The 16,142-nt window shown below is 50.2% G+C and overlaps 1 protein-coding gene and 1 long non-coding RNA gene across 2 annotated transcripts; one reads left to right on the top strand and one right to left on the bottom strand.

Moving 5' to 3' along the window:
• Window positions 1-265: 265 nt before the first annotated feature.
• On the top strand, window positions 266-2,409 carry CITED4 (Cbp/p300 interacting transactivator with Glu/Asp rich carboxy-terminal domain 4). The gene has a single exon (XM_032710253.1). It carries the CDS (start codon window positions 562-564, stop codon window positions 1,174-1,176), a length of 615 nt encoding a protein of 204 aa, XP_032566144.1. The 5' UTR covers window positions 266-561; the 3' UTR covers window positions 1,177-2,409.
• Window positions 2,410-14,395: 11,986 nt separating this feature from the next.
• Window positions 14,396-15,463, bottom strand: LOC116798035. Its single transcript, XR_004360808.1, has 2 exons — window positions 14,719-15,463; window positions 14,396-14,598 (listed from the first exon to the last, which is right to left on the bottom strand). It is a non-coding gene; the product is annotated as an uncharacterized LOC116798035 (long non-coding RNA).
• Between the last annotated feature and the right edge of the window lie 679 nt (window positions 15,464-16,142).

Below are 16,142 nucleotides of genomic sequence, written 5' to 3'. Positions count from 1 at the left end.
CAAAGGCTCGGGCAGAGTGACACTGAGAGGGAGGGGGAAGGCACCGGAGGGGTGACTCTCTCCCTCCAGAGAGCCGATCTTGGGCCGTTTGCAGTGTCGGAGGCACGGAGCGCCAAGGCTGCCGTGCCGGGCAGGGCCGAGCCGGGCAGGGCCGCCCCTCCCGCGGGGCCGGACCTCGCCCGCGCTCCAATGGGTGCCGGGGCCGCCCCGCGCCCGCCCCGCCCATGGCTCTATAAGTGCGGGAGCGCAGGGGCAGTGCCGGGCCAGGCGATCCGAGGTCAGGGGAGCCCGGGCCAGCGGAGCCCGGGCCAGCGGAGCCCGGGCCAGCGGAGCCGCTGCCTCAGGAGCCCCGGACCGGTGCGTACCGTGCGGGCAGTGCCCGGGACCGTGCCGAGGGTCCCTGCCGGACTCCCGCGGAGGGAGCGGAGCGGTGCTTTCCCCCCGGGCGGAGGTCAGGGCTCTCCGGGATCTCCCGGCGGAGCCGGCTCGGCGGAGCGGGACGCGGTGTCGTCCCCGGGAACTGTTCCCGGAGCCGCTGTCGCCTCGCCGGGACCCGGAGCCATGGCCGAGCACATGATGATGCCCATGAGCCACGGGGGCACCGGCCTGCAGAGCTACCGCGTGGGGGTGAGCGGGCTACAGGGACCCCCGCAGCACGGGCAGCATGTGCTGCGGACGCTGCCCGCCGCCGCTCAGATGATGCCCTACGGGGGGACCGGCATGGACGGGGCGATGAGGCCAAGACCCGGCCTCGGCGGACAGATGGGCCACCACCAGATGCAGAACGCGATGATGTTCAATGGACCGAGTCAGCAGCAGCAGTACATGGGGCCGGTGGGCACCCAGCAGCTCATGGCCAGCATGCACCTACAAAAACTCAACACCCAGTACCAGGGCCACCCGCTGGCCATGAGCAACGGGCCCATGGGAGCTGGTGCCCAGCAGTACAGAGTGGGGCCGGGCCAGCACCCGGGCATGCAGCACATGCCCTCGCCAGCGCTGACGTTGAATGTTATGGACACTGATCTCATAGATGAGGATGTCTTGACATCCCTTGTCCTGGAACTGGGGCTGGACCGGATTCAGGAGCTGCCAGAGTTATTCTTGGGACAGAACGAGTTCGACTTCATTTCAGACTTTGTTAGCAAACAGCAACCTAGTGCCATCAGCTGCTGAGGGGCTTTGAGCTCCTCCTTGTGTCTTGGTGGTTTTGAGTTTGTTTCTAAATTCTTTCTTCACCTGCCATTCTCCTCCCTTCCCCTGCCTAGCCCTGTCCTGGATTCCTGCCCTCCCCGAAGGGACAATCATCGGACACTGGCTTGCAATGGATTGCTTTTCTCTTTTGTGTGGTTTTTCTGTGTGGGAGTTCCTGAAGAGGGGATGTTCACCCTAAACAGAGCAAGATCAGATCAAGAGCTCTTGCTGTAGAACTGCCTCTGAATGGCATTAACAGGATTTTTGGCTTAAGTAGAAATAATGGACTTATGACTTTCCACAGCTGGGCTTGGAGCACAAGAAGTAATGGGCAGCTGGCAGTCCTGCCGGGAGCTGGATTTGCTCAAGGATTCTGTGGTGCCAGTGGAGGTGAAGGATCCCAAGAGGGGATTGTCTCCCTGGTGCATGGTTTGAACCAGTTTCCCCTTGCAAACATGGGTGGGGTTAGCTATTTGTTGGGACGTTTTACTGTGGCAGTAAATACGTCTTCAGTCGTCTGTTCAGCTCGGGAAGGGACACTTCCCCTCAGCAGGCTTTTTCTAACTCGGCAAAATAAAGTATGCCTTGGGGAAGGGTGTGTGTATGTGCCTAATGTTCATCTCCGTGGAACTTCGGATCTCCAACCTATACTGCTAATCAAGTGTAAAATTTACCGAGTGTTTGAGGTTGATTCAGGCATGAGGCTTAAAGCTGCAGTCTGGCTCCACTTTTTTCCACCTCTGAAACCAAATAAAGACCATGTAACTGTATACTCCAGTTCTAATCTTATTTATTTTCCTATGATTATTTATTTGCAAGGGCTCCTTTTGTTATTTGGCTTTGGGACTGCTGGGAAAGATGCCTGGAGAGTACTGCAGCTTTAAGATGCTGGCTTAGGGAAAAGCAAGCCTGGGATAGTTTTCAAGCTGCTCTGCAGAATAGTCAATTCAACCCGAGATCCTTATGCTGAACGCACAGGACTGTAAATCCAACACCGTTCTGAATGTGATAAAGATGACTCGATTTCCCATTCTCTCGCTCAGAGAAGGTGAGATGTAAAAGCCGGTGGGGTTTGGTTTCCTGCGCTGTCTCCCGTTTCCCGGCGCGGGGGAGGCTCCCGTGAGTTCTGATTGCTGCTGCCCCCTGGTGCTGCCGGCCCTGGCACTTGGCGGGTCGGAATGTACGGATGGATTTGAGAATAAAAGCTGAAATATCTCCTGCGTGCTTTTGTTCAGTGCCCGTCTCCGGTCCGGTGTGGAGCACTGGGAGAAGTGTTGGCTTTGCTCCTGCCGCTGGGCTGTGGGTCCAGTCATTGTGTCCCCCACCTGCCACACAAGTTGGAAGGACTTTGTTTCTAGTTTAATGCTTGGACTAAATCTGTCCTTGAAGTGTGGCTGGGAGGATGAGATGCTTCTTCTCAGCATTGAGGGCAAATTCCAGATGTGGATGGTGTTGCTGTTGCAGGATGGCTGCTGTTGCTGGCTGAGCCGGGTCATAGAATCATAGAACAGATTGGGTTGAAAAGGACTTAAAGCTCATTTAAAGTCACTCAGCAAGTGGGTAGTGACTCCTTACACTGCTTCCAGACCAAGTGCAGCTCTGACAGCTGGGCTGCAGCTCTGCTAGTAGCTCTCTGCTGCAGTTTTCTATACCACAAAGGCTCTAAAAATCAAGACAGCCTTCGCTCTCCTACTCTTCCAGGGCTTAGGTTTTATTTTCAAAGTGTTTCCAGCCAGTCCCTTTGAAGAGTTCAGGGATATTTCCATGTGTTTCTTTCCTGCCCTGTAGCAATGGAGCTGTGGATGCTGCTAGTGGAGTGGCTGCCCATACTTTGGATTGTCTGTCAGTGTCCCCTGGCCTTGTTCCTTGCTCAACTCAAGAGCAGTTGTTAAAGTCCTGTCCTTTTGGTGGTTATGCCTGGGCAGCCTGGAGAGCTGGTGTTGGCATGGGAGAGCCCTGCTCAGGCTGTCAGCTCTGTAGCAATGGGCTACTGGAGACCTGGAAGAGCTTTGTTGCCTCCGTGCAACTGCAGATTGTAGGTAAGCAGTGAGGAGTTGGCAACCTCAGAGTAAAAGCTGAACCCCAAAATAAACAAGCACGTTCTAGGTTGTCAGTTGTGGCTGTGGGCAGGGCCAGCTGTGTGACACACACCATTGTGACCTGCAGTGTCCCAGCTACAAGTGGGAAGAGGTGTCCAGCCCACAGCTAAGGACTGTGCAATTTCTGCAGAGGTTTCCCAGGAACAGGTTTCTCCGTAAGAAGCACTTGGCATTTGGTGGCCAGAGGAACGTGTCTGTATGCCCTCTTGGAGGGCTGTGCAGTGCACTGGGAAAGGTGCTGTTGATTTAAGTCAGAGTAGGGGAACTGATAATACCAGAGATGTGGAGTCACAGAGGGAGGTCACAGTCAGGATTTGCTTGGGAGTCTGTCCCAGCAGGCTCAGCTGAGGTTATTTCAATGCTCCTCAGTTATGTCACGCATTCATTTCCCCAAAAGACACTGTTACCTGCGGTCAGTCTCTGATTTTCTAGATAACCCAGGCCAAAACCACTTATGATTTCTGCCAGAAGCCTATTGGCCTGGGTTGGACTAGACAAGTGCTGTGATCACCACCTTTCTAATGCTTTCTCAGTTTAGGTGCAGTTTGTGTCCTTCCCCTTTGTGCTGCCAGCTCTGCGTGCCTGGCATCAGGCACAGAGGGACCGCTCCAGCAGCCCCAGGTGCAGCTCAGAGGGCTCAGTTCTCCCTCCCCACTCAGCTGAACAGTGCCAGGTCCCCTGGCCAGGGGACTGACATGACACTGAGCAGAGGTGGCAGATGGCACAGTGGGGTGACCCAGCTACCTGGGCCTGCAGGGGAGTTTCTCAAAAATCACCAAAAATGTAAGAGCTAAGTTCTGCTCTTCCCATCCAGCTGACACTGACCTCTCCATCCCATCCCAGGCAGGAGGGCAGCAGGACGACACCCCAAAGCTCTGGTAGGGGCTGCCAGGCACTGACAGTGCCCAGCACTGTGAGTGACAGCCCCTGTTGACTTGGGAGCTTTGCGGACACAAGAGAACTCCTCACGTGCAGAGCGTGTTTACAAGTACCTCTCCTCTGAAGTACTGGGAGATTCTTTTCTGTTTTGGGGAAGTAGGAAGGTTCTCCAACCCCACTGTCTAGTCCAGACAGGGTGGCTGGGACACGCTACTCCGTCCCCTCAGCTAGACTGCATCTTCTGTAACACTCCAAATAGATTTTGTAGCTATTTATGTAATGACCAGGGCTTGAGGCAGCCTCTGGGAGCATGTGAGTGCTGAAAGCACAGAAAGACAAGGCCTTTCTCCACATTCCTGTCTCTGACCACATGTGTTCTTGGGGTGATGAAGTTTGCTGATAGTGCAGGGTGATGCAGAGTTGCAAAGGTGAAAGTCTGGTACAGAGGTGGTGAAGGATCTGCTAACAGTGAGTGCCTGGGCAATAAGATGAGCAATGGTTGGTAAATATGAAATGATGTGTGGAGGGTTGATCTTTTGAGACTTCACACAGTACTCTAAATTAGCTACAGCCACTCAGCAAAGATCGTAGTGTTACAATGAATGTTGCTATGAAAAATCCCAACTTGCTGTTCAGGGGGAGCCAGACAAGCAGAGGGAAGGTTAGAAAATCATTAGAAGAGGAATGAAAAGTAAAATCAAACAGTGAATGCCCCAGTGCCCTACAGTACTGATAGACAATTCAGCTGCATCCTGTGCACTGCCCATGCCGGTGAATTGTTCAAAATTCTGGTCTGTTTATAGAGAAATGACAATGTAAAACAAGAGAAACTGCAGAGAAAGAGGAAACAACTGAGGCAGAGTAATGTTTCTCCAAAGAAGGCACAGAATAGCCTATGACTCTTCAGTCTGGAAGAAGCTGGGTAAGAGAAGTTTATAACATAAGTGAAAGGGGAAGGTGACAGGGCATTTTTTTCCCCAGGTGTGATGGGACATATCTGTTGATCTCTGCAAATTTAGGCTCCATGGGCCAGGGTCAAAGCTGAGTGAACAGAGGTATCTCTGAGTGCAATGAGCTCATTGAGGCTCTTTCTGATAGCATGGGAGGTATGTGGACACTTGGGGATACCTGAACATTTCTGTATGACCAAAAGGCACTGATCTGTGGCTCAAAGATCTCCTGAAGCAAAGATTCCTGACTAAGAAACAGCCTTTTTTTTTTTTTTTTTAATTCACAGGTACATTTTACTTCAGCACTGTCTTGTGCCAATGAAATCCACAAGGGAGTAATCAAGCTCTTCATAAGAAGCTTTACCTCTGTAAGCTTCTCTCCATTTTAAACCTGCCACCCCCTCACTTTGCCAGGTATCCTCTACTTCCTAGTCATTTCTTGGTCATCTTCTCCATATCAGTAATGATTTCATAGCTCCCCAGATGTTCCCCCCTGAGTCTCCCCCCATTAAAGAATCACTTTGTGTCGTGGGTTGTTGTGATCCCCTTTTTCTGTCCTGTCTCTAGCTCTATGGGATGGGAGAGGGAACAGCACTGGTTTAAGCTGTAGATGTGTCATGGATTTCTCCAATGCTATAATTAGGTCTGATTGTTCTATATTTCAAACATCCATCACAGAACCACAGAAGGATTTAGACTGGAAGGGATCTTTGGAGGTCGCTCAGTCCAATTTCCTGTTCCACACAGGACTGCATTCAAAGGCAGGGCAGGCAGCCCCAGAGCCTTGTCCAGGCAGATTTTGAAAATTTGAGAGGACAGGATTTCTCTGGACCTGTGTTTCAGTGCGCTTGTTTCTTCTGCACTGCTCTTATTTCTTTCCAAATCTCTCTCTTTCACTTGGTTGCTGGCTGACACTATTTTCAAAGACCTGTGTGCAGAGACTCCAGATATCTCTCCCAAGGGATAATACTCTACTGTAGCTGTGTTTGCATGTGCCTGTAGGGTTCTCTCTCACTCTTGGCCTAGGAGATGGTGTGTGGCCACCTCCACATCTAAAATACAAGTGTGAGTTTTACCCAAATACCCGGTTCCTAAAAACTGTACCCCAATGGTCCCTTGGTTCTCCCACCGGCTCAGACACCTCCTGGGGCCATCCTGGGTAAAGACCTTCTCCCACCCACTGCAGCTGCCAACGTGCACACACCGAGGCCACCCTGCCATGGGACATTCCTCCCTCTCTGCTGCCCGTGAGGTGGTACCACACTGTTCCTCCTTGAGCCTTCCCTCAGTGAACCTTCCTCCCTGTACCCCTCCAGCCCAGCCACATTGACTTCTTCCTGTGAGATCCTGGATGGCTTCCATTGTATAACCTGTGTGAGGGACAAGCAGTCACACCTGAGACTTTCAGGGTGATACTCTCCTGAGCTCAAGGCTGGATTTCTGCTCCTCTTCTCCATGCTGCCAGGCTTCTTCATCTTGGGACCTCAGAGGTTCTGCATCCCCGTCTCCTCAAGCCTTCAGAAAAGCCTGTTTGAGTTTCCTCGAGCAGGGGTAAGCTTCGTTCTGCTTCTCTGCAGCAGATTTCTGGGGGTGGTTTGTTCCTACTGAAAACAGCCATAGCAAGAATAGTTTGCTCTTGAGACATCTTGACTTTGCTCATGAGTCCTCTGGACTACCAGAGCAGTGAGGAAAAAAGGAGAGTTTACAATTTTCCTCACCCCCAAACTCCAAAACACTGTTATTAAGAAATATTCAGTCAAATGGCTTTCATATTCTTAGCTAGCACACAACCATCTCAGATGTGGTTTTCTCCTGTAGCCACACTGGAAATGCTGGTCAAATATTGATGACTTGTAAAAATAAAACTGTGGCTATGTCTGATGTTATCCTGTGCAGTTCCCAAACCAAGCACTTGCTTCAAATACAAACTGGCTGCTAAGGACACCCCTCACACAAATATTGGCAGTGGGGTTCCATGGAATGCTCTGCACATCAGCTCCAATCTTGACTTACAGGTCTTTCCTTATATCCCAGCACTTCTCCTGGGGTACATGGCAAGAGGCAGAGCTAGGTATCAGCTCCTAGGGAAAGCATTACTCCACCACCTCCAACTCCATCACACTCTGTGTTTGGACAGCGCTGAGCCCCTGATTATTGCCTGCTACCACAAGCTCCCAGGCTGGAGGCCCTTGAGGATGCCAGTGTGGAGTATTCACAGGGGACATTCCTGCTTTGCTGAACCCAAGCCCCTGCAGTAGGGATTTCCAGGAGCTTCCACGTGTGCCTGCATTAATGGGCATTAGGGAAAGTAGCTCTTTGCCAAATCCAAGTGATATTCCAGAGACAAAAGATTAAGCCTATAGTAAAAGCTTTGCAAGTGACTGCTGTTTCAAGCATCTGATCCCAGCTTAATTCCCAGATCAGTCTTTGCCCTGAAGGAGAGGGAAAATGTGGGATCTGCACCTTGAGCCTCTGATAATGTGCTGCTGATTGGAAAGCCCTGGGTTACATTGCGATCCGTCTCAGCAGCATTTGCATTCTGAGAAGCTCTTCTGGGGCACTTAGTTGCTCATGGCACTTTACAACACTCCTGATTTTCAGATGCTGGTCACAGTCTGCTGTTTGGTTGCTTCATAGTTGCTACACCAAGGTATGGACCAAGTCCTGCTTTTCCTGTTTCAACTGTAAATACAAAAGTCAGTTGATTGCAAGGCATTGTAGTGAGTTGAGGAAAGTTTTGACAAGTCAGCCCAGTCCCGTGTCAGTTGTATGTGTGCACCTCAGAGGCAGTGGGACCTTTCCATGTGCAGGGGCTGTGCTGCATCCTGCAGCCTCTGGATCGACAGTTATTTCTTTTCCAGATTTGTCAAAAATATCATTGAGTTCACATTTCCAGGGAATTCTGCAAGTTCAGTCTGCTACAAACATTCATGACCTGCTCATGACCACTGGAATACCAGGGGGTGAAGAGACCTCAATTCAACAGTTGTCTGATCTCCCACGCTGTTGGCCCTGAGCCATGGTCCACCCTCACTGCTTCAGCCGTGTTTGGTGTGCAGAGTCCTGTGGAAATCTGGCTCTCCCTGCACAGCTGGAGAGCTGTGTGTCTCCTCATCCTTTCCCCATCCCTCTGCACACCTCTGCCTTTCTCAAACAGCACAAGACAAACCCCAGAAGGGGAGAGAGGGTTTTATTTAAATATTTAATTAAATTCTTTAATTCTCGGCCAAACTCCTGTGCCAGAGGTTTTGCCAGGCACACTGATCTTCTGCACCAGAGCCAAAACCAAAAGTCACCACATCCCTACAGGTGGGAAAATCTGGGTGATGATACTGTGCTGTACTGTGAGCACTGCCAAGTGCAAACCTGGTTTGCAAAATGGGCACAGCTAGGACAGGGAAGGAACAGTAGTTTTAACAACTAAACGTAGCCCTAGCTTCCTCAGAGTTTCTGGTAGGGTTCAAAAGATGATCCCAGTGTCCCCAGAGAAGGATGAGCTGCCCACAGAGCCACTGGCCTGCCGGGGCAAGATGAGGGGAGGGAGGCAGAGAGCTGCCCAGCATCCCAACACAATTAAACTGGGTAAAATCTGAAGAAAGGCCTCTCATGGAGATGAGATTTGAAGGTCCCAATTTCTCTCCTTTATCAGGTGTTGGGAGGAATGGGTTAAACGCAGAAGATTGGTGAGGAGGATTGTAAGTGCTCAAGTGACCTTGCAGCTGAAAATAACCCTTGATAAAGCAGCATGAGCAGCAGACCAGTCTTCTTCCAGCATGGACAGTCTGTGTACCTCTGCCCGGGTGTTGCTTCGGGAATCCCTGGGATAGCAAGGTAATGGAAATAAACTTGCTCTTTATGCTTGAGCTGTGGGTTTGTGGCTGTCCCAGCTGCCTGCCTGTGCTGACTCACAACAGGGAAGCAAAGATAGTCAAGGCTCCAATGCTGTCTTTTATGCATCTTGGAGCAGCCAAATCCCAGCTCAAGCGTGTGCATGCACTGAACATTGCACTGTTCAACAGCTTGGAAAGATATGGCTATGAGTGCTGCTGATTTCTGCCCATACACCACAGAGATCAGCCCCCTTGGACAAGCACAGCTGTGTTACACATTAAAGGCATGACTGCCACAAATAACCAATTTCTCCTGCAAAGCCTTTGGAAGAATCCAGGACGGTGAACTGCACTGACTTCACAGCCGAGGGGTTTAGGGCTGAATTAGGTACTCGTTGGAGTTTGGTATCTCCACAGAGTTATTACAAGCTGTCGGTACTGGAGCGTGCCCCCAGCAGATGGACAGCAAGACCTGCTCTATTCACTCCTGTCTGAACGACCTCTGGGTGAGCTCAAGGCAGCGAAAAGAAAGCTTCAAAAGTCCCTTCCCCCCTGCAAGGGAAGGTTCTGCACCACAGGCTGTTTATAAATAGCCAGTTTCAGGAAAAGGCCCTTTCCGTTCTGGTGTCAGTACGCTGTAAAGAATAAACAGCTTTCAGAGCTGAAAAAAGCCCTCCCTATCTTCTCATGCAAAACCTGCATCTGGCTCCATGTGCTCAGCAAGCTCCAGCACTCAGAGCATGGCTGGGGTCCCCTTGGCCAGCAGGGAGGCAGACAGGGAACCCTGAGGCACGTCCTCCACAGAAATGTTTGTGGCGGTTTTGACGTGGCCACCAGGCAGAAGGTAAGCTCATTAATGCAGGACGTGCAATCAGGGCCCTCATTTCTTCACTGCTGACCTGGGTTATACCCAGGATCTCAGAAGAGCAAGAGGGATTGAGCATGCTGGAATAGTGCCCACAGAGTGAGGGCACAGCCTCTCATTGAAGGACATTACAGCACTTCCACAAATCACCTGAGCTGGACCACCAGCAAAAATATATGGTATCCCAGGTGAAAAACAGGTGAATTCTCTTCCAGTGTGAGACTGGCAACAACAGAGCTGGGAGCAGTGGAAGAGAGCCTGCAGCTTCTGCTTGGAGCACTGGGCAGCTTAGCCCAGCAGTGCCACACAGGAACTTCTTTGTGGACTCAGTCTAAGTCAAAGTAGCTCTCAGAACTCTCTCTGGAGTGCTGGTATTTGCTGGAAAGCACACCCTGACTTTTCTTTTTGTCTTCATCCCTGGAAACCCAGGACTACTATGATGCTCAGTGGAAATGTGTTGGAAGTGGAACAGGAGGCGTTTGCCATTGATAGGGTGGAGGGGAGGAAAAGCCCTGCAGATAGGTGGGTCCAGTTCCATGGCAAGGCCTTGAACTCAGCTCTTTGGAGTAGCCACTGTAAAGCAGAGGAGAGTAGGGACAGAGTGAGAGCAGCTTGTCCTGCCCATCCCTGCATGGCTGTCCCCAAATGAGGAGGGACGCTCAAGTGCTGGGGACTGATTGCTTGGGGGCCATCGGTGGTGACAGCAACGCCCTGGCACGGGCACCGCTTATCAGCCTTGGTGCTGACAGAGCCAGCGAGGGCAGGAAGGGTCCCCAGCACCGCCCGGGACCAGCCGGGACCGCCCGGGACCAGCCGGGAACTCCCACGGGGCGCTGCTGCCCCCTCGCGGCAGCGGGCGAGAAACGCCGCCCAGCCCGGCCCCGGCGCGGCGGGAGAGGCGTGCGGGGTGATGGATGTGGAGCTCTGGGAGCTGCGTGCGGGGTGCGGGATGATGGATGTGGAGCTCTGGGAGCTGCGTGCGGGGTGCGGGATGATGGATGTGGAGCTCTGGGAGCTGCGTGCGGGGTGCGGGATGATGGATGTGGAGCTCTGGGAGCTACGTGCGGGGTGCGGGGTCATGGGCGTGGAGTGCGGAGTGATGAGTGAGGGGTGCAAGGCGCGGGAGGCTCTGGGGTTCCCACCGCTGGGGTCCCTTCTTAGAAGCGGGTGCTGGCCCTGTCCTTCCCGCAGCCGTGCTGTTTGCTCCAGAGACACAGGGATGTGTGGTGTGGGCTCTGTGTAATGGCTGTGACATCTTCATGCTGCGCACCCTCAGAACACGGAGCAAGGAGCCAGAATCCCGGGAATCCTCCTTCTCACTTGAAGCAGAACACACGGTAGGTACACCAGCCATGGGGATCCCCTTCTCAGCTATTGCTGTCACTTCTGCAAAACTCCTTTCCTGCCCCATGAGCTCCCCATGTCCCATTTTGCCGCTTTCATTTGTGTCTCAGGAGGTGTGAGTGTGACTCCCAGAGAGGAATCTGAGTGGGCAGACAGGAAAGTTTCCTAAATGCATTGGAGTCACACAGACCACCAGGCTCTGCCCCAGGCTCTGTACCTGCACCAGCACTTCATGATTGGGACTTCCCACCATACCAAACTACTTAACAATTGCTTTCTCAGGCTTGTGTCCTGGATCCAGGGAAGCTGGACATGCCAGGGACTGGCTGCATGGCCCAGCCACTACAGTTGCACAGTACCAAATTCATGCACCTGCTGTCAGAAAATTACTGGTATTTTGTCTAAATCAGAATTTTAGGTGACACAAGTTTCCTTTCCACCTCTGCCACCTACTTTCTGTGCAGTCTTGGACAAATCTTTTAATGTCCCCTCCGTTCCAGTTTCCTGTCTGGTCCACGATGCTGAGTCCATGTGCCAAGGAAGCCTTGTGATCATTGTCCCTGTGTTCAGGTAACACAGGTTTGTAGTGCCCACTGTTGTACCCAGGAGCATCCTTCTCCTAAAATCTCTTCTGCAGCCACACACTAGAAGCTCTACAGACTCCCAAAATCCTGCATCACCTGGCAATACAGATACCTACTGACCATGTCCCCAGGGCAGGTACACAGAAAGTGTCTGGCAGCAGGAAGTCTGAGGTCTGCCAAATCCACTGCGCTGTCCACACCAGCAGCCACAACCAGCTGCTCCAACCAGAAGCAGCAGTGATTTCCCACGAGACACATCTTGTGAGAGCCAGGGCTTCAATGTGTGGAGCACAGTGGCCCTTTGAAAGGTGCTGAAAGGCCCCCTGAGATTATCTCTTGCTCTCTTTGTCATCCCATCCTTTTACTGAGCATCCCCCCGTGACTTCCCACAGCAGTGGGTTCCATTGGCCGATCACATGAATTGGTTTGAATTTCCATCAAATAGCACCTTGTTCTTGGTTCAAAACAAAATAAAGATGCTGCTCAAAAAATTCTTGTTGACAGTTTTTCCAGCCCACTGTCCTACCTGCTTCCCAGCCCCAGGACTGGAGCTCTGCAGAGATAGATGCACTGCACCAGGATCACACGGTCCCCTGGGCACTCAGGTATCTCCCACCTCTCTGATGCAGTTGTTGTCCAGTCTGTGCAAGGTTTTTCCATACCAGGAACTTTACTGACTTTAAAGTGAATTGTGACTTGAAAGAAAATGTTTTTGGCTTGTCCTGGCTCAGCTGTATCATATCATCATCTGCTTTTCATTGGCTGACTATGGAAATCTGGGTCTTGTCCCTCGTTTACTGTTGCCAGGTACAATCTATAGCCTTATTTTGAAACCATTTAGGACATTTAGCACCTTGCAGCCCACCAGCACACAGGCTGTCTCTGATTACAGTACCTGATTGCTGGAAAATAAAACAGCAAATTAATGCCCAGTGAGCAGGGAGTTTTTCCTGAAGAGTGGGAAAATGCCAAAATAATCTCACTCAGATGCTCAGTTCCTCAGAGCCTTTGCCTTCCTGATCAACACTGTCGTGGCCTCTCCTGAAATCAATCACAGCCAACAAGCTTAATTTCTGCCTGGTGTGGAGCCTAGTTATTGCTGTAAGCTGCTTTTTTCATCCTGCCTGGTCAGGGGGATCTTTTAACTCAGAGGGGTACAAGTAGGGCATGTCATTTGAAAACACAGCAGAAGCACAGGTCATACTTAGTATATCCAAGCAGGAGTGAGTGCACAATGCCTCAGGGGGTTTCCAGGACTTCCAGCCTCACTATTCTTTATTTCTCAGATTCCAGGCTCTCCAATATTGAGCCTCCATGACCAGCCAGAGAGCACTTCCACTCAGCCATGCGCTGCTTCCCACTGCTGACTGGGAGCAGTAAGCAGCAATTATGTGAAAAGTATCTCCAGAGAAGAAATGATACTGACAGACAGCGCTTTCAACACTCGCTTTCCTGCCAAACATTGTTGTGTTCACTAGGAATGCACATCTGTGGTCTCAGACCAAAACCAGCAGGCAGAACTGCAGCTTGCCAGCCTTCCAGGCATCACCTTGCTTGTCATGACCCACAGTGCTGCTTTACTTGCAGTTTCCTTCTCTGTGCTTCCAAATCTTCCTTTGAACTGACAGGTCTGTAGTGCATTTAACCAAGCAGACATATCCTGTTTCCCTCTCCAGGGATCACTCCAAATTAGATTTATCTCTGTGAAGTTCTTCGAAGACTGTCATGAACAGGCATTACAGGCACCCTGGACCTGCTAGTTGTTTTCTTCCATGATTGGATTTAGGTTATGAAGAAGAAAGATCCCAAATTCATGCCAGCAGCACGCAAGCTGTGATTCCTGTTATGGTAACACAGTGCAGGCAGCTGTGTGTGATCCAGCCTGTCCTTCCTCACCTCACATGTGTGTGATCCAGCCTGTCCTTCCTCACCTCACATGTGTGTGATCCAGCCTGTCCTTCCTCACCTCACATGTTTGTGCCCTCACTGTCACCCTCTGTTGCTCCCCATGACAGTTTCTTGCGGGAGAAATCTACCACTGAGAAAGGACTAACCTCTCTTGGAGGGCTGGAGTTTTTTTAGGTACCTCTAGAAAGTAGGATGAATTCCCACTGCTGGGAGAAGAATTCCCACCGTCGGCAGAAGAGCAGCACAGGTGCAATCCCAAAGGGATTGTGAAGCAGCGAGCACAGATGAAGGACTTGCACATCACCCGGAATTGTGTGTGCCACAAGCTGCCTTACACCTGAGAGGTGACCCCTGTGATCTGTGAGTCATTCTTCTACTCCTTGTTTGGTCTGCAGGATTCATTTCTCTTTAGCTGGTCCCATTTCATTGAAGAAGTGTGAGAAAGAAGACACTGGCAATTCTGCATTTAAAGAATTGATTCTTCAAACACTGAATAAATTCCCCAACTTAAAACCACTGTAAATTTTTTTCTTACAACCAAGCTTTACTTTTTCTACAGGGATGGACAGAACTGGAGCTGGGGGATCCAGGGACACAACACAGATTGATTTTGCGGTCTGACAGTTATGCCTGATGTTGATGTATGTGTGTAGAGTGGGAAATAGCCAGCATGAACATTGAGCTGAGTTCCCTTCCTCCCCCCCAATGTGTGCAGTGCAATCATGACCCAGACATTTCCTTCTTTTGGAATCAACATTTTTATTGGTCTTCCCTAAAAAGCCCCATCAAACCCCAACTCCCAGCACACAAAAGCAGCTAGAGAAGACACTGGCACTGTTCAACCAGACACTACCGTGTGTAAATTATCAGGCCAGAAACTTCCACAATAAAGCACGTCCATCTTCAAGTGACTGGCTTTTTTCTGTCACCCCTTCTGAGCTGACACTGAAAACGCAGAACAAAAGAGAAAGAAAAATATCTCCTCTTGTCTCAGATGAGTGTTGTTATTCTTCAAAGCAAGGGAGGGAGTGTGGGATTTTATCACCACAAACATGCCACACCAACATAGACAGTCTTTCACAGGAACAGCTCATCCAGGAGAACATACTGTACATCCACCTGCAGCCAAACAACTCCAGCCTCATTACGGATCTTCAGGAAACATGAATTCAATGCAACCAAGACAGGGATCGGGATTTTCACAGTAGCCTTCTGTCAAAATACAAAAAAAACCCTTTTAAAGTGCTGCTTCTTTTCTTTAAAGTGTATTTTCATCTTCTGACAATGGTTTGCTTATTTTGTGTATGTAAGAGTCCAAATTGCTTACTACTGCAGTCCAACACCCCCATATGTTTGCTTTACTTACATTTATTTTACAAAGCCTTTTTTAGAAATATAGTTTTTGAGAGATGAGGGTTATTTCTCCTAGAATACTTATGAAGCTGAAAAGCAAGTTCCAGTTTGTTAATGCAGGTTCTAGTTTGTTAATGTCTTAAACAGAGTAAAAAGCAGTGTATCATTAAAATGTGTAGTACTGTTAATTGGAATTTACTACATTCTATTTCAAATTAGTTTCTGTCACAAATGGTGCCCTCTCCACTGCTGGCCTTCTTTTTCAGAAGCCCTGTTTGTGCTCACCAAAGATTTGATGACTGTGAATAAGTGTTTTAACAGTTTGGGACCTGCAAATATTTGCCTCCAGGCTGCTTCAAGCAAACCATGTCAAACCAACTTCAACAAACTGCTCACATGCATTGAGTTGAATAAATATCTATTTAAAGAATCACAGAATGGTATGGGTTGGAAGGAACCTTAAAGATCACCTTGTTCCACCCCCTGCCATGGGCAGGGACACCTCCCACTAGCCCAGGTTGCTCCAAGCCCCATTCAACCTGGCCTTGGACACTTCCAGGGATGGGGCAGCCACAGCTTCTCTGCCCAACCTGTGTCAGGGACTCCCCACCCTCACAGGGAAGAATTTCTTCCCAAAATCCCATCTAATCCTGCCCTCTGGCAGTGGGAGGTCATTCCTTCTTGTCCTATCACTCCATGTCCTTGTCCAAAGTTCTCCTGTTCTCATGGAGCCTCTTTAGGCACTGGAAGGCCACAACAAAGTCACCCTGGAGCCTTCTCTTCTCTTCTATACAAGTTTCATCCATGACCCTGCTCCATATTTACCACAATTTTGACCTGTTGTGTGTGGACACTTCTGGAACTAGAAGTTTGTTGTTGTATCAAGCATTTCTCAAAGAAATATTTACACTCTACATTTTAATCACATATACACTGACTTCCTTCGTTTTTACATGGCATGACCTTGGATTTTTTATTTAAAGATTAGATGTACTTTAATTACTTAAAATACTACAGCTTCTGCAGCAGAGAGCAGAAATGGATGTTCACTTAAGCTCCTTTACTCTTGATTTGAAAGCATTATTTGAAAGCATTGTTACTGGCTGCCACACCAGCCCTCACCCTGGGCTGGGCTG

This window comes from Chiroxiphia lanceolata, chromosome 24, assembly GCF_009829145.1.
Source record: "Chiroxiphia lanceolata isolate bChiLan1 chromosome 24, bChiLan1.pri, whole genome shotgun sequence".
Taxonomy (NCBI): Eukaryota; Metazoa; Chordata; class Aves; order Passeriformes; family Pipridae; genus Chiroxiphia; species Chiroxiphia lanceolata.
The sequence above is the reverse complement of the archived record's forward strand: the minus strand, read 5'-3'. Positions and strand labels throughout refer to the sequence as shown.

What these genes read in the sequence shown, in the direction of transcription:
- CITED4 (XM_032710253.1), top strand. Translation starts at nt 562, where the DNA reads ATGGCCGAGCACATGATGATGCCCATGAGCCACGGGGGCACCGGCCTG.